Raw genomic sequence first — 25108 nt, 5'->3', positions numbered from 1 at the left:
ACACAGACAGGCCAGTTAGATATCAAGGGAAATGAGGACAGGGGTTATGTGTTTCCCTTGAGAGTATAAAAAGAGTTTTAACTTCACAGAGTGACCTCCAATGGAGGAGAACACAGATTTTTTTAATGCAAGGACTAATTAGTTTATAGGCACAGAATGTCAGCAAGCACGTGACAGTTTTATTCAAATAAAGAAAAAGAGACATGCACAAAATAGGTAAAGGAACCTCCAGAGAGGGACTGACCGATGCCAATAAAGACCACTTGGAATCCCTTTTCCTTCAGCGAGGTCAGAGTCATCCCATTCTGCCCCAGTGCCTTCTCAAGAACAACCTGTCGAGAAAAAAAACAAAAAACGTCCACACTGCATCTGTCTCGGCTGTCTCTATCTGTATTATTCACAAAAAGAGGATTTTAGCGTCAATTATTCTACGCTGCTGTGAATTCCAGGACATAATTACATCAATCATCCCGCAACCTTTGTGATGGCAGTATACAGATGAGTATAGTTATGATTCATTAGTACAAACAGACTTCTATGTGTTGGGGTACAAATGACAAATAGACCCGTGGTTCACAAGCGGTGGGTCACAGGTCTATTCTTAAAGGGTTGCGGGCCACAGGGGAAAAATAATGCCAAATGCAAATAATAAAGCGCAGCTAACAATATAAATCAGACTGTATAATATTGTGCAGCAATTGATCTGTCACCTGGTAGAAACCAGTTAAATTAGACAGATGCCAATATAGACAGCTTACATGACATTAATAAAAAAAACTAACCAATGCAAGGAAAAGGAATGGACTGATACTGAAATTTTGACTGATACTCATAAGTTGATCATTTCTTGTGCCAATATTTAAAAATAAAAAATACAAAAAAAAAACAATATTAGTTGTTTTGAATGCTACATGTACCTGTTGTCTATATCACAACATTATAATGTACAGAATGAAATATTTATATTTATTTTGAGATTTGCTAAAGATTACATTTTACAGTGTTATTAAATTATTAGTGTTTTAAAGATAGTGAAAATATATCGGCCAAAATTTTTTTTTTTTTATGATTTTGAAAGAAGTTTGTTATGCTCACCAAGGCTACATTTATTTGATCAATAATGCAGTATAAACAGTAACAGTAATAATACAATTTTAAATTAATGCTTTCTATTGATATATATTTTAAAATGTAATTTATTTCTGTGATGGAAAAGCTGAATTTTCAGCAGCCATTACTCAAGTCTACAGTGTCACATGAGTCTTCAGAAATCATTCTGATTTGGTGCTTTATAAATATTTCTAATTATTATCAATGTTTAAAACAGTTACACTACTTAATATTTTTGTGGAAATCATTGTGTAACATTTTTTCATGATTCATTGATAGAAAGATCAACAGAATAAATTATTTGAAATATAAATATTTTTTAATATTATACATTACTTTTGGTCAAAACCAAATCAAAAAGTTTATATCTAATAGCAACTTATCATAAATTAAAAAGCAAATGATGTGGTAATGATTTGTCATGCATCCCTAAATCAAAAACACAATAATATTATAGCATATTGTTAAGCCTATGCAATTAATGGTAATATTAGTACATTTCAGTGATTGATTGTATAAAGATGACATTTGTAAACTTGTTAGTCTGTTAAGGACCAAGAAAAAAAAAATATTTACGCAAAATTAAGTGTTTTTGTTCACAGAATATGGTGGAATCCTCATCAGCACACATTTTCTCAATTAAAATTATTGGAAATGGAATTCCTTTGCTGAAAATGAATAAAGTGTTGATGTAAAGGTCAGCTCATGGGAGTCGGTGTCCCCCTTACTTAACCTCCATCGAGTTTGAGAAACCCTTTCCCTCACCCCTTCTGTCTCTCTCCAGCTCTCTCAAGACTAAAATCAAATTAATCATTGTCAGGTGATCTGGATGAGGACTATCGATTGACATTTCTCCCCATCACAGATCTCAGGCAATGGACAGATGGATGTCTTTGCCACTTGCCTCACTAATGTGGCTTTTAATTGTGTTTTGTTAGCTTGCTTTTTTCCCTGCATGTTATTAATGTCAGTGACATTTGGCTGTTGATGGTTAGGAAGGGTCTGACATCCCCCCCATCTTTCTTTCACTGGTACCTTTACGCCAAGATCCTTCATCAGATCAATCTCAAACTGCACCACCTCATAGGGCAAACGGAACTGAGGAATTTCAGCAGTGCTGCAAACAAAGGCAGGGAGACACACAAACACAACTTTCAATATTTGCAATTGTTTCTTTGTGACATTATATTGATTAGTCATGATCAGGATGCCCTGATCGATCAGTCTGCTGAGCTCTGTTCAACTTTGTGTCTCTGGCTCATGCTTGTGCCACCTCTCACTGAAAATGAATGACGTCCAGTTGCTTTGACACTGTACAAATCGATGTCCGCGTGAACAACCCCATGACGCATGTGAAAGATATAGTGCATTTGACAAGATCGGCAACATCTCATTCTCCATCGGGCGCGAGTAAAATAATAAATAGTATAATAAATAGTAAATAACTTTCGGGGCAAACGGCACCTGTTCAAATTGTACATGTGATTTCTCTGCACTCAAGCACGTCTTCTGCTCATTAAAGATCCAGGAGGAACACATAACAGAGAAACTACTATTACCAACACAAAACCAAATAAATAAATGCATAAGCAAGCAAGCAGTATTCTGACATACACTTCTGTTCAAAAGTTTTGGTTCAGTGCGTTTTTTTTTTTTTTTATGCACACCGATGCTGCATTTATTTGATCAAGAATACAGTAAAACAGTAAAATTGTGAACTATTACTACAACTATTACTACAAATAACTGTAACTGTAAAAAAAAAACTGTATAAAATGTAATGTAAAAATGTTTTAATGCATCATTGCTGAATAAATGTATGAACTTTCTGACCCCAAACAGTATTATAACAGTATTTGAACAGTATTATAAATACCTAATATTCATAATAGAATGTAATTAAATGATATAAATGAGTAATATACTAAAATGTCACATTTAATTATATTTGTGTTATATTTAAAATCAGTTTGGTTATCCTTAATGTACTATTAATAAAATAAATAATATTCTAAAAACATACTAGTTATCCAAACAAAATGTTTGCTAATATTGATAATAAAATAAGTCTACTTGTTTTCAAAGGCCTATTAAAATGGCTATTTTAGTGCTTGTTTATTTAATTGACAATTAACCAACCTACAGTATTTTTGTCAACAAAAACTAGACAGCCAAGTCTACTGACAAGATGATAATGTTTTTCTGGATAACAACATGACTACAGTCATCCACCAGCAAGACCAAGACCAGCATGGTCTTTTCAGGCTTACGTTAGGAGGATCACTGCAGAAAGAGATTCAAAAATCATTTATTTTACCTGAGGCCACCGATGTATTTCTGTTTCTCAAAGATGGTGATGTTATCGTAGCCTAGCCGAGCCAGGAAGGAGGCGCAGCTGATGCTGGCAGGGCCGCAGCCAATGAGAGCGATCCTTGTGTGGAAGCTCTCTGGCATTTCATGTGCTGGAGGAAGCTCTGGATTCCTGATCTGAGGGATGCCCATCTTACTGAACACCTGAGGAGAGCAAACTTCACCTTTATTTTGGCTGCATAAAATTCACATTTACACATAAATCCTATTTCCCTGGCACTGTAACCTCTGGAATATTTATAAGGAATCAGTGTGCAAATTACAGTTCAAAGTTGACCTCCCTGGAGCTTTTTACAGTAAAGGCACAGATCCGTCGAGGCCTAATGAAACAACATTATGCTGTGATTGCCTTATTCTCTTTCCTCTCTTATTTATCTCCTGAAAGCCTTTCAGGCCCCGTTTGCATCCTCTCAACTGACTGTTTACCAGAAGCCGCCCTTGGCATGTAATGTGATTTACTGTATGTGATGTACTGTACAGTTCCTGTTATACACTAATGCAGGCACTGGTCTGTGTATGTCGGCGAGCTCATACTGAGGAGAGGAGAGGAGGGGAGGCGAGCGGTCGCTGATGGCCCTGTCTAGGGCTTATCTAATCAACAGGCTGATAAACAACCCTGGCCTTTCACATTTGAGAAGAGAGGAGCTGTCATCTCTGTGGTGAGAGGTGACGGTGGGGGGAGCAGCTGACGGGATGGTACGGCTGGACTTCTCTTGCTGGACCACTCAGGATGATTTTTTATTTTTTTTTCAAAGAGGGGGGATGTGAAAAAGGAAAGATTCGCTTAGGTCAGGTGAAGAGAAGATAAGACAGGGATGAAGACGGGACAGCTAGATATGGACACAATAGTTTTAGAAATAAGGCAGACCAGGCTATTGTAAAGCTGGGTCATCCAACAGAAAAGCTGCCATATGTGGGGGGAAAATACACAAAATAAGCATTGTTAGACATAATGTATTTTTAACAAGAAAAGTGTCACTAGGTTATGCATTAATCATTTTAGTCATATTTCTCTACTAAAATAATAAACTATTCCATAACTTATAAATAATAAATACACCGGTAACAGTTCAGTTAAGTTTGGGGTCAGTAAGAATTTAGCACATTAATATCAGCTCAGAAAGATCTCTGAAGGATCATGTGATACTGTACACTTGAGAAATGGCTGCTGAAAATACTGCCCAGAAATTACTTGCATTTTAAAATATAATAACATAAAAAACAGTTTTTTTTATTTATTGTAATAGTATTTCAAAATATTACTGTTTTTACAGTATTTTTAATCAAATAAATGCAGTCTTGGTGAGCATAGGAGACGTCTTTCAAAAACATTAACACCAATCTTACAAATTAAAAACTTAAGAAAAAATTCAAGAGAGCAAAGGCTAACTTTTTCTCCCTCCCTGAGCTTGTTCTTGAGTTACACCTTTGAGAGAAAAAAAAAAACATTCCATCAGAGAAAAAGACTTTCCCACTGAGTTTTCTCAGAGGAACTAAAAAGAGCCTGATGATTGTTATAGGGATGTGAGTGAGGAACTGAACGTACAACACCTGGTACAAGACAGTACAAAGTACAAGAGAGCAGAAAGAACCACACCAGACCTTTGACTTAAGGGTGAAAAATCTGCAATTTTAGCCATTACACTGAAGAGGACCATACCTCAGTAGCAAACTGCTGCAGCCCACCAATATTGATGGGACCTTCCTCAGAGGCATAGAGGTTACAACCGCCCACACACAGATCAGAGGTGGGACACACCATGCCACAGGTCAAACCCAGAGGGTTATCGGACAGGATTGCCTTGGCAGCACCATAGTAGTTCTATAAAAACACACAATAGAGTCAACTGTAAACAGGGACTCAAGCAGAGATTTGGAGATTTTACCTGGCTGAATAAAGCCACGTATAAGTGCTTGTGCTTAACTAACTGAGAAATATAATACACAAAGGATTATGAGATTATCACTTAAGCCAACATCAATAAACTGTGTTCGGTGTAGCTGCTGAGTTCAAGCATTGTAGTAGGTGTTACCTTGTTGGAAATACTGGTGATGAAAGACTTGATATCCAAATTGGTGGGGCAGCTTTTCTGGCAAGGAGCATCTGCACATTTCAGGCATCTATGAAAAATCATTTTAATTTTAAAACCTCACAATTATATGCAAAACCATTATGCATGAAAGAAAATTGTATTCAATTGCTTTAAAGGAATAGTCCACCCAAAAAATGTACATTTACTGAAAATTTACTCACCCTCAAACCATCCAAGATATAAACGAGTTTGTTTCTTTATCGAAACAGATTTGGGGAAATTTAGCATTACGTTAGCATTACTCACTAATGGATGCAGTGAATGGGTGCCATCAGAATGAGAGTTCAAACTGCTGATAAACATCACAATAACCCACACAAATCCAGTCCATCAATTCACGTCTTGTGAAGTGAAAAGCTGTGTGTTTGTAAGAAATAAATCCATTATTAAAGCATTTTAACTTTAAAACCTCGTTTCTGTCCAAAATACAAATCCATAATACATAATAATGCTTCCTCCAGTGAAAAAGTCCAACCCCTGTTGTCCTCTCACATCAAAATCCCCCATTATGGATGGTTTTCGCTAATAAATGGTGCTTGATCTGTGCATATGTCTCACCCGATTCAGATGGGACAACTTTTTTTTACTGAAGAGAACAATAGAGGATTTAAATTAATAAACATCTTAATGATGAATTGTTTATTACAAACATGCAGCTTTTTGCTTCACAAGACATTAATAGATCCACTGGAGTCATGTGGATTACTTGTGGATTATTGTGATGTTTTTATCAGCTGTTTGATCTCTGATTCTGACGGCACCCATTCACTGCAGAGGATCCACTGGTGAGAAAGTGATGTAATGCTAAATTTCTCCAAATCTGTTCAGATGAAGAAACAAATTGATCTTCATCTGGAATGTCCTAAGGGTGTCAAATTTTCATTTTTGGATGAACTATTCATTTAAATAAAAACCCACACATTTATATACCAAAGAAAAGTAAAGCATATAATATCTTAAGTCAAATATATTACTGGCATTGGCACTGGCAAAGGACATTGGTTTGTCCTTTGTGTGGTTGGAAAAAGGAGAGCTGAGAACAAATGGCTGAACGGTGCTTGTTTTATCCTAGACATGTCTCTGCACTGACTGTGGTGAAGACTGATACCTCTTATAAATACTGCTGACTTCATAATGACCAGGGAACTCCATATTGGTAGACAACAACATGCCTGCTTTAAATTATACATGGAATAATTTGGCTCTAGCCAATTAAATATTCATGGAGGAACAAAATCCATGCGGCACATTCCATTAAAGAGAGTGAACAGAACAGATTTGGATATACTGTAGGTAAGGACCCTGTGACCGTGACAGTCCAGTTGAAATCTATATCATGCGTTTGACACATGCAATAGTGGTGCAATAATCATAGGTCACTTTTCTGATTCTTGGTCAGTGTCACATACAGTGCATCTTCAAAAATGGTTTGGCTCGTGATGACCTGACACTTTTTCTGAGTGCACAATATCTGACTGACCGGGAGCAAATGCATTTAAGTAAATGTTAACGGAAATGACTGCATTCATTTAAGAGTTTTGGGAGGCTGAATGAGTCTACAAAAAAAGGCTCACAACAAAATCCTGCCTTAAAACTGCAACTAATAAAATGAGCAGAGATTACTGACACAGTATGGTTCCAGTACCTTAATGGTTTCATTAACGATTCTTTTAGAACTTGTAAGGAATAAATATTTGCAAAAATAAATTCACATTTCATCACCAAACGATGGGTTACGTTTTTAAATGTGGCAATACAATTTATAAAAAAAAAAAATTCAAATAAAATACTGTACAACACATAGTCATATGAACAACCAGTCAGTAACTACACTGATTCAAGTATCACTTTTCTGTATGTATTAAATTCTCTAAAAAGAACCAACTCAGAGTATGTTTTTGATTCACTAAAAAGAACTGGCTCTTAAGAGTCATTCGTTTGTTAGTCAGACAAAACTGATTGCACTGTAGCTATTTTTATTTATATAAAAAAGTGGGTAACACTTTCTATGACGCCTGCGTTTATAATACATTATAAATGTATTCTTAAGGTATTATAATGAATGCATAATGCATAATAAATAACTTTATAATATGTATAGTGTGTTATGAATAATCATACTCTTAAAAGTTATAACCACAAATACGTAAGTACTATAATGTATTATAATTGTTGTTATGATTATTCATGAGATTTTATAACACATTATAAGCTTTTTATAATGCATTATGCATTCATTATAATGCCTTAAGAATACCCTTATAATGTATTATAAATATGAGCTTCATAGAAAGTGTTACCAAAATGTTTCATACCAGTCATTTGTTCAGGAATCAGATTATACTGGTTGCACTGTATTTCTAATTTTCTAAAAATAATCGGTTCATAAGAATCATTTGTTTGCGAGTCAGACTATACAGGCTGCACTGCAGGTTTTTATTCATTAAAAATAACTGGTTCACAAGAATCAGACAACACTGTCTGTGATGTATGTTTTTGATTAATTAATAATATTTTTTTCATAAGAGTATTTTGGAATCAGACTGCACTGGTTGTGCTTTGTGTTGTCGATTCTCTAAAAAGAGCCACCTCATAAGAGCCATTTATTTGTTCTGTAATCTGACAACAATGTTGCATTTGTTTCACGCTGTTCAGTAGTGGTGTTGCAATTCTAACTTGTAAATATGTGGCAAGCATATTTATAAGATACAAAGGCACATTTCCAAAGTCTCCCGTCTCACAAAACGTCCAGTGACAATTTTATTTGTAGCATGGGACACTGAAGACAAACAGATAATGCTCAAAAAGTCAATGCTACACTGCTTGAGAAATTATAAGTTTAAGCCTTAAATGTAATTCAGTCAAATGAATATGCATTTGAAGTTTCAAGGGCAGAATAATTGCAGTGTGGTCATTAAGGGAGTTAGCTTGCGCTGTGGGCTGCAGCTGAGATCTCTGATAGATGCTGCACGTTGTTGCTACTGGGATTTTTACATTATTTAAGAATGGAGGCCATGGGGATTCTCAATGATATCAGTTATGACATACATATGTAAAATATTTGATTATCCTAACAATGGCACAATTCAGTTTGTTTTCGGCTGAGGTAAAAACAACTCATTTACGCATGTACAGTACGTACCTCCTTAGCATTGCACAGTGCAGCGCTGGAGGCAGCGTTCACATTTTGAATTGGAAATTGGGCATTTTTCTCTTGAATGACCGCAGAAGAAGCACTAAGCTCTGACCCCTGCACTCTTAAATTCAGCACCTTGTTTCATTATTTATTTGCGTGTGTTACCTGCTCTTTTCACCTGCCGGTAAATGAGCCACAATGGGAGGTCAGACTAAACATGACCTCTGCGATAAGCATTCTGCTCCAGCACTGTGTCAGCGGTAATACTTCATGTCCCTATAGTGTCAAAGCGTTGTACGCTCATTTAATCTGACAGAGGTCGTATCTGACTGATGTTGAGGAAATATATGTTCTAGTCATCCGCGCATGTGGAGTGCAGTGCGGTCGGGAATCTTTAGCTGTTAATGATCCTCAACTGAGAAGCCCATCAATAATCCTAATGAACCTGATTAAGTAGCATTGTCTGCACTTTGCACAGCTGGAAGGAATATATAAGATACATAAAGTGACAAGGGACTGTATTTATTTCATTTATCTCTGACTGAGCTATCCTATATTACAGTCTTCAGAAATGTCCAGTTTCATCCTTTTTAAGGTTAAAAAAATAAACTCACTGAACAGAAGGTAATTAGACCGAGCACACTATATATAGTTTTTACTTCATAGTTTCTACTTATTGCATTAGATTTACACACTTAATTAGACAATTAACATTATTATCAACTGTATTCAGTTGAATTGTTATACCTAATTCAGTGTTTTAGGGGAACAAAAGTGCCTGTGGTTATTTTGAACAGTCTTTCATGTTCAAGTTTATGTGAATGACTAAATGTACATTTGAGTAGTATGACCATAGTTCATCACAGTACTTCATTTATCAGGGTCAAAATACACAAAAGCTGTATTTTCATCTTTAATTCATAGACAATATTAGAAAATGCAATGATTTATTGATCGCTGAAGTACACACGGCCTGGTTTTCATTTCAGAAATCCAGTCACTGCCTTGGTCTGTATAGCTGCATACAAACATAAGCTTTCTTTCAACCCCATAAGCCTCACATAAGCCTGCCTACACCACACTTCCCTCTTATTAAAGAAACAGAGGTTAAAACAAATCCTGTGAAACCATCTTCCTGTGACACTTCAGTTTACATTCTCTTTTACTTGCACAGTCATCCTTCACAAGGATGCCTGCAGGATTTGCCTGGGGATGCTAAGAACCTGACCAACTGAGGAGCATATGCATGCATAACATTTATGGGGGGAAAACAATAATTGTAAAACATTTTATTTGGATGGATAGGGCTTGGTTAAATAAAACTAAAACTATTAAAAATTAAAATCTTATATGCTTATTAAATATTTAAATATTTAGATGAAAACATTATATATAAATATAAAATTATGTTATAAACAAATTACATTTAAATAGTAATATTAAAAAACTAATAAAAAAGACAAAAACACATAAAATTACTCAAATTTAACCAAAAAATTTAAACTGAAAAGTATAATATATATAAAAATAAAAATAAAATTGCTTGTGTAGCTTTTCAGCAAAATACTCTGACAACCAGATTCTCTTTCTCTCAGACATGTGCCTTCAATAGATCACTTCAAATTGCATAATAATGATAATAATAACAACAACAATAACACCGATAAGTGCATGCTAATGGCAGAGTTGCAAGCACCACTGATCCTGTGTGGTCTGAGAACACGAGTGAAAATTGTTTTGCTATTTTTAAATTAAGTAAATTTTTTCCATTACAAATTACATAATTATCATAACAATTTCTGAAAAGTTTAATTGGAAAACTGATTAAAAATGTCCCATTTTGAGTAAGTTGTTGCACCCCCTTTCTGCCAGAACGAGCCCCCAAATTTGTTTAAAACCTGATGACCATGTTCTCCAGCACGATTTAAGAATGAGCCAAAGAACATCCTGGAAGAAAATCCGACCATGTGTACATGATCAGTGTCACAAATTTTCTCGAATAGCGACCTGGAAATAGTTTAGAATCTGAAATATTTCTAATTAATCTGAATTAAATGGAATGTTTTTTTTTTTTTTAATTGATTTTACAACTCAGATTTTCATCGTATTCTCTTTTGGATCCCTAGCGCGCCTGCTCTGGTGCAATAACACGCAGCATGCGCATTACTCAGTGCAACAAAACATGATACAATGTTAGCTCATTTCAAAACCAATGTGGGCATTAGCGAATGCTGTCAAATCACCTCCTGCCTCCCACCACTACCAACTTAATCCCAAATGCTCTTCTGTAGAGATAATGAATTTATCATGTATGTGTGGGAGGTCAATTTGGAGAGATACCCGTCAAAATCCTCACTTGTGAGGACATGTAATTTGTGGGGACCAAGTCATAATGAGGACCCTAGAGAGGTGCCAGACCTCTGCGAGAGGACACGAGGAAAGTGTCCTCTCACAGACCGGCTCTGTCATCTTAATTACTTAAACCATTTTATATACGACCAATTAAGCCTGGCTCCGAATCAAAGTATCTCCTTTCAGAATAGGTGCCGGGACAGCTGGGATGAGAGGATGGTTTTAATGATCAATCCACCTTTATACTGTGGCTCCTGTGTCAAAGAAAATACAGGGAAAGAAAAAGAGGGCTTCTGTCAGGGGTGTGGTGGAGCAGAGAATAATAAGAGGAGTTACTCCTCATTAGAGCTCATCATTTTAACAAGGCAACATGTTACTTGACTTCAGTCATCTGACATCTGTGAAATCGGTTTGACAATAGGCACTAAAGGCAGCTGTCAGGTTTGAGACCCTCGCTTTTATGCAGGAATGTATCATATAAAGCCAAACTCACCTTTCAGACTATTAGTACAAGTGCAGTGAAACTTTTTATAGAGATAGACATTTTTAAAGGGATAGTTCACCCAGAAATAAAAATTGTGTCATTAATTATTGACCCTAATGTCGTTCCAAACCTGTTAAGAGCTTCGTTCATCTTCATGTTACAAATTAAGATATTTTTGGTAAAATCTGAGAGCTTTCTGACCCTGCATAGACAGCAACGCAACTACCATGTTCAAAGGTAGTAAGAACATCATTAAAATAGTCCATGTAACATCAGTGGTTCAACCTTAATTTTACGATAATCATTTTTGTGCACAAAGAAAACAAAAATAACTTTCTTCTATTTCGTGTCAGCCTTTGACGCGTTCACGACAGTACCACGGCGCATGTATGTGCATTCCTCTGCTTGTAAACAAGGCACAGAGCATCCAGGGTTCTTCATCAGCAGCATCACACACGTGTCATGGTACTCTCGTGAACGCGTGATGGAGACTGACATCTTTGAGCACAAAAGATATTCTCGTAGCTTCATGAAGATAAGGTTAAACCATTGATGTCACATGGACTATTTTAACGATGTCCTTGCTATCTTTCTGGGCCTTGAATGTGGTAATTGTGTTGCTGTCTATGGAGGGTCAGAAAGCTCTCGGATTTCATCAAAATATCTTAATTTGTGTTCCGAAGATGAACAAAGGTCTTACGGGCTTGGAACAACATGAGGGTGAGAAATTAATGGCACAATTTTCATTTTTGGGTGAACTATCCCTTCAAGACTTTAGTGATTCTGTTCCAGTTCCTTAAAGGGGTCATCGGATGCAAAATTCACTTTTACATGTTGTTTGAACATAAATGTGTTTTGGCAGTGTGTGTACACATCCACCCTAAATGATAAAAACCCACCCAGTGTTTTTTTTTGTTGTTGTATTTTTGTTAGGTTTTTAATCCCCCAAAATAATAACCCCTTTCTCAAATCAAGCCATTCTCAGATGCTTGGCTGTGTGAAATCCGAGAGTTTTCTGACCCTCCATAAACAGCAGCACAACTACCACATTCAAGGCCCAGAAAGACCCAGGCCCCTCACACGATTTTTGATTGACACTGGCGTTTTACCTTAGACACTCCCTGAGTGAGCTGTCATCAGTCCACCATTGTTTCAATGCCGGAGCAGATGTAGACAAGATTGTCTCTTAAGCAATTGAGGTGTTCTGTTGTTGGATGTAATAATAGATATAGAAGTCGTCATTTAGTCCCGGCATCTGAGCCACTGAAGACGCAGTGGATTACTTTTGTTTTTGAAGGGAATGTTCCCCTGATCTGCCTAAATGTGTCTATGTGCGCGTGAATCATTCGTGATCCAGCCTCACCTACAGAAGAACTGAGTATACGATTTTTTATGAATCTTTGCAAATTGCCTTTCCTAATAATGTTCTGCGGCTAAAATAAACAGGCTCGTCACCCCACGGGAGAGAGGGGCGGGGTGAGTAGAGCACATTAGCATTTAAAGGGACATGCAATGAAACGGGTTGCTGTGAAAAGAGCTGGTACAAATGGTGTTGTTTTACAATACCACTGAGAAATTTAACCAAAGTACATTAAAGACTTTTCATTAAGACCCTAAAGAATTATATCAACTTCTGGAATTGGGCATCTGATGACCCCTTTAACAAAAAGTACTCAAAGGAATAAATAATACAATAAATGCAATTCCATTGCCAAATTATGAGATCATTTTAGTATCAAATACATTTGTAATTTAATTAATAAAGATAATTTTAATAATAAATTAAATACAAATAATTATTGCAAAAGGTGTGTTAACATAGATTTTAGTAACTGTGTAACAACGCTGAAAAATCTAACTGACATTTACTATACTAAACAACAATCCTAAAACAAATGTAGTAACATACACTACCGTTCAAAGGTTTGGGTTTAACACATTTTTTTTGGGGGGGGTTCCTCTATTTTGACCTGGACTCCAACTCAGGATGCTCGAAGTGCAACAGTGCCCCACAAGGCTATCAGCAGTGACAACAAGATTATATATATATATATATATATATATATATACATACTGTATATACACTCCTGAACAAAATCTTAAGACCAGGGGAAACATTACAGGTATTTGCATTTCACGCTGGTGGATCGTAACCAGGTTGTAAGTACTGCAAAATGCCAAAAGAAGAAACAGGAGGAAGACAGAAAAATTGAAAATAGGCAATTTATTTAAAACTGCATTTAAACTCAAACAGGCTTTTCATCAGCTGATCAAAAGTTTAAGACCATAGCCTTAAAATGTTCAAATCTGCACCAAAATATGGCTTCTATATCATTGTCCTTCAGGCAGTCACACTGTCATGATCTCCTGATGGCAAAGGCAAAAAGGTTTTCTGTCTTTGAAAGCGGCAGGATTGTTGAGCCGCACAAGCAAGTCCGTGTGCAACGCGCCATCATAAGTAAGACAGTAAGACAATCATTTTACATTTCTTAAAATATCCTGAGAATTATGGGACAAAAATGGGTCTTACTGCGTCCAACCTTGGCAGCGATGGTGTGTTGCATGCGCACTTGCTTGTGTATCTCAGCAATCCTGCCACGTTCAAAGACAGACAGACTTTTTGTCTTTTCCATCAGGAGGTCATGACAGTGTGACTGCCTGACATGAAAGCCATATTTATGCACAGAATTTAACTTTTTAAGGCTGTGGTCTTAAACTTTTGATCAGCTGATGAACAGCCTGTTTGAGTTTAAATGCAGTTTTCAATAAATTACCCATTTTATATTTTTTGTCTCTTGCTCCTGTTTATTATTTTGGTATTTTGAAGCAGTACATACAACCTGGTTACGATCCACCAACGTGAAATGTGAATACTTGTAATGTTTCCCTGGTCTTAAGATTTTTTTTAGGAGTATTTTATATATATATATATATATATATATATATATATATATATATCAGCAAAGATGCATTAAATTGAATAAACAGTGACAGTAAAGATTAATAATGTTTCTTGATCAGAAAATCTGCTTTTTTTGAGTGACTTGTGAGTGACTTGAGTGACTGAAGGATCATGTGACACTGTAGACTGGAGTAATGAAAGGCCTTTGAAAATTCAGCTTTGAGTTCAAATAAATAACTGACGTTTTACAACATATTAAATTAGACTACAGTTATTTTGGATTGTAATAATATTTCACAATATTACTGTGATTTTGATCAAATAAATGCAGTCTTGGTGGGCATAAGAGACTTCTTTCAAAAAAAAAAAAAAAAAAAACTTACTGACCTTAAACTTTTGAATGATTTCAGTAAATCTGATAAAATATCACTGACAAAGTGTATAATGTCTATCTTCAACTATATGTAGTCATACTGTATGAACAAAAGGGTATGTATTGACTGGTTACGTCTCACAGTTGTACACTATGTGAACTTGATTCACTAAAAAAAGTACTTACTCATTAGCAGGGTTGGGCAATAACTAGAAACTCATAACTTAGTTACTGTAATAATGTTACTTTTTGCAGTAACTAGTCGTATAACTAATTACTAATAAGATTTCAGTAATAATTTTACAGTTCCCTATCTGTCGGTCACTACGAGTTATGTCGTGACGACATTAGGGGATTTACTTGAGAGCCCCGACTGCCTCTGATAAGAGAAAACGCCAATGAAATTTGGCTAGTGGATTTTGCATACCTGAGCCACTCCCCATGCATACGGGTATAAAAGGGCGACAGGTGCATCCACTCATCAGATTTTTGCTTCGGAGCCGAGTGGATGAGAAATCTTCGAAACAGATCAGATCTCCACAAAGCCGTCTGCCTCGAAGTTTGTTCCTGGGTGGCGTTACGGTGCAGACAGCGGTGTCCCTGCAGCAGCGATTCCCCTGGGCACTTCACCTGAAAGAGCAAATTTCTAAAACACTGGGCGGTTCGCGTCTTTTTAAAGATGCCGTTCCGTCCGTGTTCTCTTGGTTGCGGTCGCTTCCTGTCCTCGGATGACGGTCACGAGCGTTGTCTTCAGTGTCTGGGCATCCAGCACGCTGAAGATGCGTTTGTGGATGAGTCATGCGCCTGTTGTGGGCGTATGAACATGGCAACGCTGCGTTCTCGCCTTTCCTTTCTGAAAGGATTGGCACCCTCTGCCGCCACCCGTCCCGGTCTCTCTGGCTCGAGCAGAGGACCGCCGGCTGGCGCTCTGGGAGATCTGAGGGTGACGGTAAGAGCTTCTCCGCCGGGCACATCCCCGCGGACCTCTTACTCCTCCCGCAGCGCTTGTTCCGTCCGGTTCCCGAGTGATTTCGCTGGTTCGCCTCACGGGGCCGCCAGCATTTCATTCGGTGCGCCGCCCGAGGATCAGATGTCGATCGCGGCATCGGGGGATGGGCTTTCGTCCTCTGAGGATGAACGATCGGCGGGGCTGCCCCCCTCGGGTGTTGTCGCCACTGCCGATCCGGACCCAGAGCTGACGGCCATGCTTGCCCGGGCAGCCGTGAGTATCGGGCTGGAGGTCAACAGACCGCCCAGTCCCGAGCCCTCGCGGCTGGATGATTGGTTCATCGGCGCAAAACGCGACCAGCGGCCGCACTTTGCCCCGGTGCCTTTCTTCCCGGAGGTGCATGAGGAGCTGACGAAGTCGTGGACGGCCCCTTTCTCGGCCAGAAGCTGCTCGTCTCCCTCCTCCGTCCTCACTACCCTCGATGGCGGGGCGGCCAGGGGGTACGTGGATATTCCCCAGGTGGAGAGAGCGGTTGCGGTGCACCTGTGCCCGCAAAACGCCGCCACCTGGAGGAATCGTCCGCGTCTCCCGTCCAAAGCCTGTAAGCTGACGGCCGCACTCGCCGCCAAGGCCTACAGCGCTGCGGGCCAGGCCGCCTCTGCCCTGCATGCCATGGCCATCCTGCAAGTTCACCAGGCCAAGGCACTAAAACAAATGCACGAGGGTAGTCCCGACCCGGGGTTGATGCAGGAGCTGCGCACGGCGACTGACTTCGCTCTCCGGGCGACGAAAGTCACGGCGCGGTCCCTCGGGAAGGCGATGTCCACGTTAGTGGTCCAAGAGCGCCATCTCTGGCTCAATCTGGCCGAGATGAAGGACGTCGACAAAGTACGCTTTCTCGACGCCTCCATCTCCCAGACGGGGCTATTTGGCGACACTGTCGAGGGTTTTGCCCAGCAATTCTCGGCAGTACAAAAGCAGACGGAGGCAATTCAGCACATCCTCCCTAAACGGCGGGATGCTCCAGCTGCCACCGCTGGCCCAAGGGCCAGGCCCCAGTCTGCTGGTCGCCGTGGGCGCCCTCCTGCGTCCTCCAGAGCTGCTCCGCCCCGTGCTGAGTCGTCACCTAGGCCGGTGCGTCGAGCCTCTCGCAGGAGTGCGGCGCCCCCTGCGCCTCAGCCGGCCGCCAAGTCCTCCAGGAAGACGACAAAGCGGCCCTGACGCGCACAACCCGGAGATGGAGGAATTTGCTCTTTCCCAGGAGACGACGAGGCTAGCGTCGCTCCTTCCCCCGGAGGAGGGCCGGGTGGAGAATCCTGTGTTTTCTTTTCTTTCTGTTCCGCCACTGGCTCAAGGGCCAGTGGTACCCACATTGTCAAAGAAAGAGCAATTTCCCTTCCCTCCGGGTTCCCAGGTCTGCGGGCTGACAGTGTGCGACGCAATGCCTCCTCACTCTCACCCGAGACCCATATTGCCAGTGGCCAAGAGAGTGCGGTCTGGGGACGCGATGCCTCCCCGCGCACCTTTAGCCAGTCCCCCCGGGGACTTAGGGAGTTTTGTGGGGATGAGTCAGAACGCACTGCCTTCTGTTCCATCCAACCTTACTCCCCCTCGCTGCACCACTGCGGGCACGTCGATTGGGCCTTTGGTGCCGCTTGCACGGTATCTGGGGGCGTGGCTTGCGCTACCCAGCCCCGTCTCGCTGGCTCATTCGCACAGTTCGACTCGGCTATGCGATTCAGTTCGCCAGGCGGCCGCCCAGGTTCAGCGGCATCCTCGAGACTTCGGTGGCAGTCCGAGATGCACCTGTCCTGCGCGAGGAGATTGCTGTCCTTCTGGCAAAGGGTGCAATCGAGCCGGTCCCTCCAGCCGAGATGAGGCAGGGGTTTTACAGCCCCTACTTCATCGTGCCCAAGAAAGGCGGTGGCCTTCGGCCAATCCTGGACCTGCGAGTCTTGAATCGGGCCCTACACAAGCTCCCGTTCAAGATGTTGACGCAGATGAGTTCACTCCGTGGATTGGTTTGCAGCGATCGACCTGAAGGACGTTTACTCTCATGTCTCGATTCGCCCTCGACACAGGCCGTTCCTACGGTTTGCGTTCGAGGGGCGGGCATGGCAGTACAGGGTCCTCCCCTTCGGGCTCTCCCTGTCTCCCCGTGCCTTCACGAAGGTGGCGGAGGGCGCCCTTGCCCCGTTACGGGAAGTGGGCGTCAGGATCCTCAACTATCTCGATGATTGGCTCATCCTGGCCCGATCGCGAGAACAGTTGGGTGGTCACAGGGACCTGGTGCTCCGGCACCTCAGCCAGTTGGGGATTCGGGTCAACTGGGAAAAGAGCAAGCTCTCCCCTGTGCAGAGAATCTCTTTTCTCGGTGTGGAGTTAGACTCTGTGAGTATGATGGCACGTCTCTCGGACGAGCGTGCCCAATCAGTGCTGAACTGCCTGAGTTCCTTCAGAGGCAGGACAGTGGTTCCGCTGAAACAGTTTCAGCAGCTCCTGGGGCATATGGCATCCGTAGCCGCAGTCACGCCGCTCGGGTTGCTTCATATGAGACCACTTCAGCACTGGTTACACTCACGGGTCCCGAGATGGGCATGGCGCCGCGGGACACGTCGTGTCACCATCACGCTATCGTGTCGCCGCTCTTTCAGCCCCTGGTCGGACCTTGCCTTCCTACGGGCCGGGGTGCCCTTAGGACAAGTGTCCCGGCATGTTGTTGTCACAACAGATGCCTCCAGCATGGGCTGGGGCGCTATATGCAACGGGCAGGCAGCCTCGGGGCTCTGGATGGGGCCTCGACTGCTTTGGCACTTCAACTGCCTAGAGCTGTTGGCAGTGCATCTGGCCTTAAAGCAGTTCCGGCCACTGCTCCTAGGCCAGCACGTGTTGGTCCGCACGGACAACACTGCGGCTGTTTCGTACATCAACCGGCAGGGAGGTCTACGATCACGCCGCATGTCACAGCTCGCCCGCCATCTCCTCCTCTGGAGTCAGTCACAGCTCAAATCGCTGCGCGCCGTCCACATTCCGGGGGAGCTCAATCGTGCAGCCGACGCGCTCTCACGACAGCTCACTTCCCCGGAGAATGGCGACTCCATCCCGAGACGATCCGGCTGATTTGGAGTCGATTCGGGGAAGCTCAGGTAGACCTGTTTGCTTCCCGCAAGTCCTCCCACTGCCAGCTGTATTCCCCCTGGCCGAGGCCCCCCCCCGGCACGGACGCACTGGCACACAGCTGGCCTCGGGCTCTGCGCAAGTATGCGTTTCCCCCAGTGAGCCTGATCGCACAGACACTGTGCAAGGTCAGGGAGGACGAGGAGCAGGTCTTGTTGGTTGCGCCATATTGGCCCACCCGGACCTGATTTCCGGAACTCACCCTCCTCGCGACAGCCCCTCCCTGGCGCATCCCTCTGAGGAAGGACCTTCTTTCTCAGGGGCTCGGCACCATACGGCACCCGCGTCCGGCTCTGTGGAACCGCCATGTGCGGCTCCTGGATGGGACGCGGCAGACTTGAGTGGCCTGCCACAGGCTGAAGTGGAGTCTGTTCGCGGACTGGTGTTCTTCTCGGCGGGAGGACCCCCGAAGATGCACGATTGGAGTGGTGCTTTCTTTCCTGCAAGAGAGGTTGGAGCGCGGGCTGTCGCCCTCCACCTTGAAAGTGTACGTGGCTGCTATTGCGGCCCATCACGATGCAGTGGACGGCCGGTCCCTGGGGAAGCACGATCTCATCGTGAGGTTCCTGAGGGGTGCCAGAAGGTTAAATCCTCCTAGGCCACCCCTGATGCCCTCCTGGGATCTCTCTATTGTCCTGGCTGGACTTCAGAGAGGTCCCTTTGAGCCGCTGGACTCAGTCGAGCTGAAATTCCTGTCGGCCAAGACAGCGCTCCTGACCGCGCTCACTTCCATCAAGAGGGTCGGGGACCTTCAAGCATTTTCGGTAAGCGAAGAGTGCCTTGTGTTTGGGCCGGCCTACTCTCACGTTGTCCTGAGACCCCGGCCTGGATACGTGCCTAAGGTTCCCACCACGCCTTTCCGCGATCAGGTGGTGAACCTGCAAGCACTGCCCTCGGAGGAGGCAGACCCAGCCTTGGCGTTGCTGTGTCCCGTAAGAGCGCTGCGCATATACGTGGACCGCACCCGGAGCTTCAGAAGCTCTGAGCAGCTCTTTGTCTGCCACGGAGGTCAGCAGAAAGGGAAGGCTGTCTCCAAGCAGAGGTTGGCCCACTGGATAGTGGATGCCATCGCCTTGACGTACCAATCCCAAGGCGAGCCGTGCCCCCTCGGGGTGAGGGCTCACTCCACACGGAGTGTTGCCTCCTCCTATGCGCTGGCGCACGGCGCCTCTTTGGCAGACATCTGTAGAGCTGCGGGCTGGGCGACACCAAACACCTTCGCGAGATTTTACAGTCTCCGCGTTGAGCCAGTCTCTTCCCGTGTGTTGGGTAACAGGTAAGTGGCGGGAAGAGTTGGCCGGTGTCACGCTTGCTGCGCCATTCCCCCTTACCCGGGGATACGAGCGCCTATTCTCTCCTCCAGTTAGTTCCCCGGACGGCGAACCCTGGTGGAGTTCCTCCAGCACCCCCGGCAGTCAGGCTGGGCGGAGCAGTCTGACGCCAGGCCCAGTACCGGTGTTAGCTTGCCCGGGTCTCCGGTCAGCCCCTGTACTCGGCTAGGTGCCCGTGTGGCCTGATTCCCTTCGGGTGATCCCACATGTGTATTCATCCACGGTACGGTTTCCCTCACGGTAAACCCGTGTCTTCCCTTTGACAGAGCTCTGTCAGACCCTGCTGGCAGCCTTCCTCCCTTCTCCTAGGTAGGATCTGCCCCAGGGTCCAGGCGTATGTAGCACTGCCCCAGGCTTGGGCCAGTCCATACCAGTGTCTCCACACGTTACCTCCCTTCGGGCAGGGTGTGGCCTCCGTAGCGCCCTTCTCCGGAAGGCTCGCTTCCCCGTCGTTAATGCCGGGCTGTAGCAACAAACAGGAAAGACTTGAAGCAGTCTTTCATAGAAGGTCGAAATCCCTTCCGATTTCTGGGGAAAGGAACAGCGGCTTGGCTATCTCCAGCAGCAATGTACTCAGTGGTCCCTGCGGGCACCAAGGTTAGCGAATTTGCGCTGGGGCGACGGGAAGGTTGCGACCTTCGCATCGCATTTGTCTGTCACGCGCTAGCTTGTCAACATCTGCATGCCACAAGGTCGTGACGGGGTTCAGGTTGTGGCGCTTTCCATAGACCCCTAATGTCGTCACGACATAACTCGTAGTGACCGACAGATAGGGAACGTCTCGGTTACGTACGTAACCCTCGTTCCCTGATGGAGGGAACGGAGACGTTATGTCCCCATGCCACAATCTTGAACCATCGCTGGTTGCCAGGGACACGTTCTCGGCTCCTCAGCGGAAAACCTGATGAGTGGATGCACCTGTCGCCCTTTTATACCCGTATGCACGGGGAGTGGCTCAGGTATGCAAAATCCACTAGCCAAATTTCATTGGCGTTTTCTCTTATCAGAGGCAGTCGGGGCTCTCAACTAAATCCCCTAATGTCGTCACGACATAACGTCTCCGTTCCCTCCATCAGGGAACGAGGGTTACGTACGTAACCGAGACGTTACCATACATAAAACAGCTTAGTTACTTAATTATCTTTGATGCCTCAACCCCGCTGATTTAAAATCCAACAATGAAATAATTCCTAGATTTATTTTCATAATTTTCAAGACTCACACATGCATGTGATGTCCCCAGTGCAGCAGGCAAGCTTAGAATATGTAAAAGATTACATTCAGCAGATAAAATATTGCATTATATTGATTTTGTCAGGAAAAAAAAGATAATCTGAACACTTTACTCTGGCATTACATCCTACCCATCCCTCTGATCAGCATGTGGTACATTATATTACTATAATTAAAAATATTTTTGGAAAATTAAACAGTTTCTTACAAAACACAGTTACAACTTCTGTGGGGCGTGAAGAAAATCAGAAAGTCATAAGTAAACTAACAATATTACTTTTGAAAGGAGTAACTAGTAATGAGTAATATATTACATTATTTGAGTAACTAGCCCAACACTGCTCATTCGAGTGGTTCATTCAGTAGGTGAACTACACTAGCTCTGCTGTACATTTCTGATTCATACAAGGCATATTTAAAAACAGATATCAGTTCTGAACCCTACTGATTACTGATAGGACCCCTAAAATGGGATTTGCACAGGCCAGTGTAGGATGTACCACAAGCAGTTAAAATTGATGATTATTTTATAAGTGAGAGCAAAATAAATATAACAAAGTTCCACCTGCCTCTATTAACTGAAGATGTCAGAACCATGTCAGGAACCAGCGTTTTCAACTAGAATTTTAATAGAAATGTCAAAGTAGGTCTTATATAAACAATTCAATATGGCGACTAAACGGCCTTACCTCATAATAATCAAGAAAATACTACACAATTTATATCACAATTTTCCTTAGTCATTATCTGATTTACTCTGAAATCAATGTGGATTCATGCTGTGAGTGCTAGAAGTGCTTGTGATTTTACTGACATGAAGATAAGGCATCAAAATACAGTTATTTGAGCTATAAGGCAGCGTCTTTGATAAGAGTTTTGATGTATAAAAGTAGTATTTTAGTAACTTTGCTTCACTATGTGAACCAATCTGTGGTCTTTAATGAGGAGTCAACTTTTTGGCTGTTTTGTGACACTGGGAATACAGACCTGGGGCTTCCTCTGCGCCCAACAAACAGGCCAAATAAGCCAGCTGCCTCCTGTGATGAGCACCAGAACAGCGCGCCGGTTGGACTTTCATGTTCAGCATTATTAGCAGTTATAAAACCTAAATCTTTCATCAAATCTGCCGACCGGCACTGCAGGGGAGTCTCGTTTAGAGAAGGATTAAAATCAAACCTCTGCAGGACAAAAGTGTGCATTAATGTCCCCAATATCTCTCTAGCGCTCTTTCTTCTCCCAACTCTCGGTTTTCGCTGCTGTTTTGTTTTTTATTCATGATCAGCAGATGCAATGCTGTGCTCATGCATATTCGATGCCATGCAGAATTAAGACATATTATTCAAATGAGCTCATTATGTGGTGCTATTTCAGTATACATTTTAATAGATCACTGTTTAGGAGACAGATGTCCGAAAAGCAGATCAGATGTGATCAGAACAGATACTGGGTAAACGATCTGACTAACTTTACCTTCTTTAATGTTAGTATCCTTTGGCTGACTGAGAAAGGCTCATCTAGAATCAATGCACTACCATACAAACAATCAATGTATAAGTGTTGCTTCAACAGGCTTGCGTTTTACAACTAACCAAACTGTAGCATTGTTAGGGCTGAGAAATAATGTTCAAAAGATTTTTTATAACACTTTACAATAAGGTCACATCAGATAACATTAGTTATTGCATTAACATTATCTATCAATGAGCAATACATTTGTTACAGTATTTATTAATCTTTGTTAGCATTCATTAACTGTTCATTGTTAGTTATTGTTAACTCACTTCCATTAAATAATGTTAGCAGATACAACAATTTTAACTAATGTGACCTTATTGATTATTATTTTTTTCTTCAACAAGGATGAATTTAACTGAAGAAGTGACGTAAAGACTATTAAATAGTTTTAAAAATATATATATTTCAATTAAAACCTGGTTTCCTCAAACGTATTACGTAAGCAGCACAAACTGATAATAATAAGAAATGTTTCTTGAGCAGCAAATCAGAATTTTAGAAGGGTTTGAAGGATCATGTGACACCGAAGTAATGGCTGCTAAAAATTCAGCTTTGCTAAACAATTGTTTTAATAGTAATATTATTTACAATATTATGGTTTAAATTGCATTTTTGATCAAATATGGTGAGCATAAGTGACTTCTTTCAAAAACATTGAAAAATCCTAATGAGCCAAAGATGATTATTTAATCATTTCATGCTGAATTTTATACTGTTAGCAAAGCCATCACAAATACATTATGAACACTCATTATATCACTCAGACCTAGGCTGTATGCAGAAAATAAAAAGATATCTATCCCTTTATATATTTCCTTTAATATCAGCCATAATTGATCAAATCCATGCTTAGAGTGAGCTATTGAGAATTATCACAAACTATACCATCATGAAATCTAATTTACAGGATGAGGAGGTCACACTACACAGTAATTAACTGGCACAGAATGAAACCCAAAGGCCAAAATGCAGACTATACACAACTTAATCAACGCATCTTGTCAGAAAAAGCCCAAAAGATGTCTATTTAAAAAAAAAAATGGATGAATAGTTCACTCTTCATAGATAAACATATCTCTATAGTGCAAAAATGAGTTCAGTGCTTAAACACTTCTGCAACACAACACCAATATATACAGGATAGATAGATAGATAGATAGATAGATAGATAGATAGATAGATAGATAGATAGATAGATAGATAGATAGATAGATAGATAGATAGACAGACAGACAGACAGACAGACAGACAGACAGACAGACAGACAGACAGACAGACAGACAGACAGACAGACAGACAGATAGATAGATAGATAGATAGATAGATAGATAGATAGATAGATAGATAGATAGATAGATAGATAGATAGATAGATTCATGGGAAATATGTCTAATAGCAAACAGTGTCATTTATATGAAGATCAATAGATTTTAGTTAGGAGCCTGTTCAGCTTATTTGCAAAGCGCAAATCTTTATTTATCACTAACATTGTTTTTTAAGACTGCACACTGAAAGCTAAACCAGAACACCAGTGGTCCTCATGATCAAGTATTCTGATGTTATCTTGGGATCCCCAAAAGCATTTTCAACTAACAAATTAAACATTTACATTTTTCACTGTGCACTCAGCCTTAGCATCTCCTGCAGGGTTGAAGAGTCAAGGCAAAGCCCAGCGGGAGGCTTTCTTCCAACAAATTAATCCCTGAGAAAAGCAGAGGCAAGTGCTGCCTGTACACCCCTCTATTCCCTCAATAATGAAGAATGACTTACGCCGCTACTCGTGCTCACCTCGCTAAACGGCATGCACATGCACACGCGTTCCTTCGGCTGCCCACCCGAAACTCCTCTTTGCATTGACTGTGAATGTTGCCATGGAGACAGTGCTTACCTCAGTGCTTCCCGAAGTGCCCCACGCTCGCTCAAAGTCGTGTGCTTGATGTCATCGAAGTTGTTCTCCAAATTCACACAAGACTGTGGGAGGGAGACACACAGAAACAATGGTGGGACAAAACGACACATTTATTGAATTTTTGGGGGTGGACTTTAACAAAAATAACCGCATTTAAATTAGTGTGTTTGTTAA

The 25108-nt window shown here is 41.9% G+C and overlaps 1 protein-coding gene across 1 annotated transcript in view; it reads right to left on the bottom strand.

Moving 5' to 3' along the window:
- LOC306881360 (dihydropyrimidine dehydrogenase [NADP(+)]) overlaps positions 1 to 25108 on the bottom strand; it is a 170053-nt gene that overhangs the window by 127081 nt on the left and 17864 nt on the right. Inside the window, exons 3-8 of the mRNA XM_079435424.1 lie at positions 24914 to 24996; positions 5514 to 5601; positions 5141 to 5302; positions 3428 to 3624; positions 2146 to 2227; positions 245 to 332 (exon numbers count right to left, since the gene is read on the bottom strand). Of these exons, the coding sequence (XP_079291550.1) occupies positions 245 to 332; positions 2146 to 2227; positions 3428 to 3624; positions 5141 to 5302; positions 5514 to 5601; positions 24914 to 24996 (700 nt within the window). The remainder of the gene's footprint in view (positions 1 to 244; positions 333 to 2145; positions 2228 to 3427; positions 3625 to 5140; positions 5303 to 5513; positions 5602 to 24913; positions 24997 to 25108) is intronic.

This window comes from Barbus barbus (genome assembly GCF_936440315.1).
Source record: "Barbus barbus genome assembly, chromosome: 15".
Classification (NCBI taxonomy): domain Eukaryota; kingdom Metazoa; phylum Chordata; class Actinopteri; order Cypriniformes; family Cyprinidae; genus Barbus; species Barbus barbus.
This window is presented reverse-complemented; position numbering and strand designations above follow the sequence as displayed.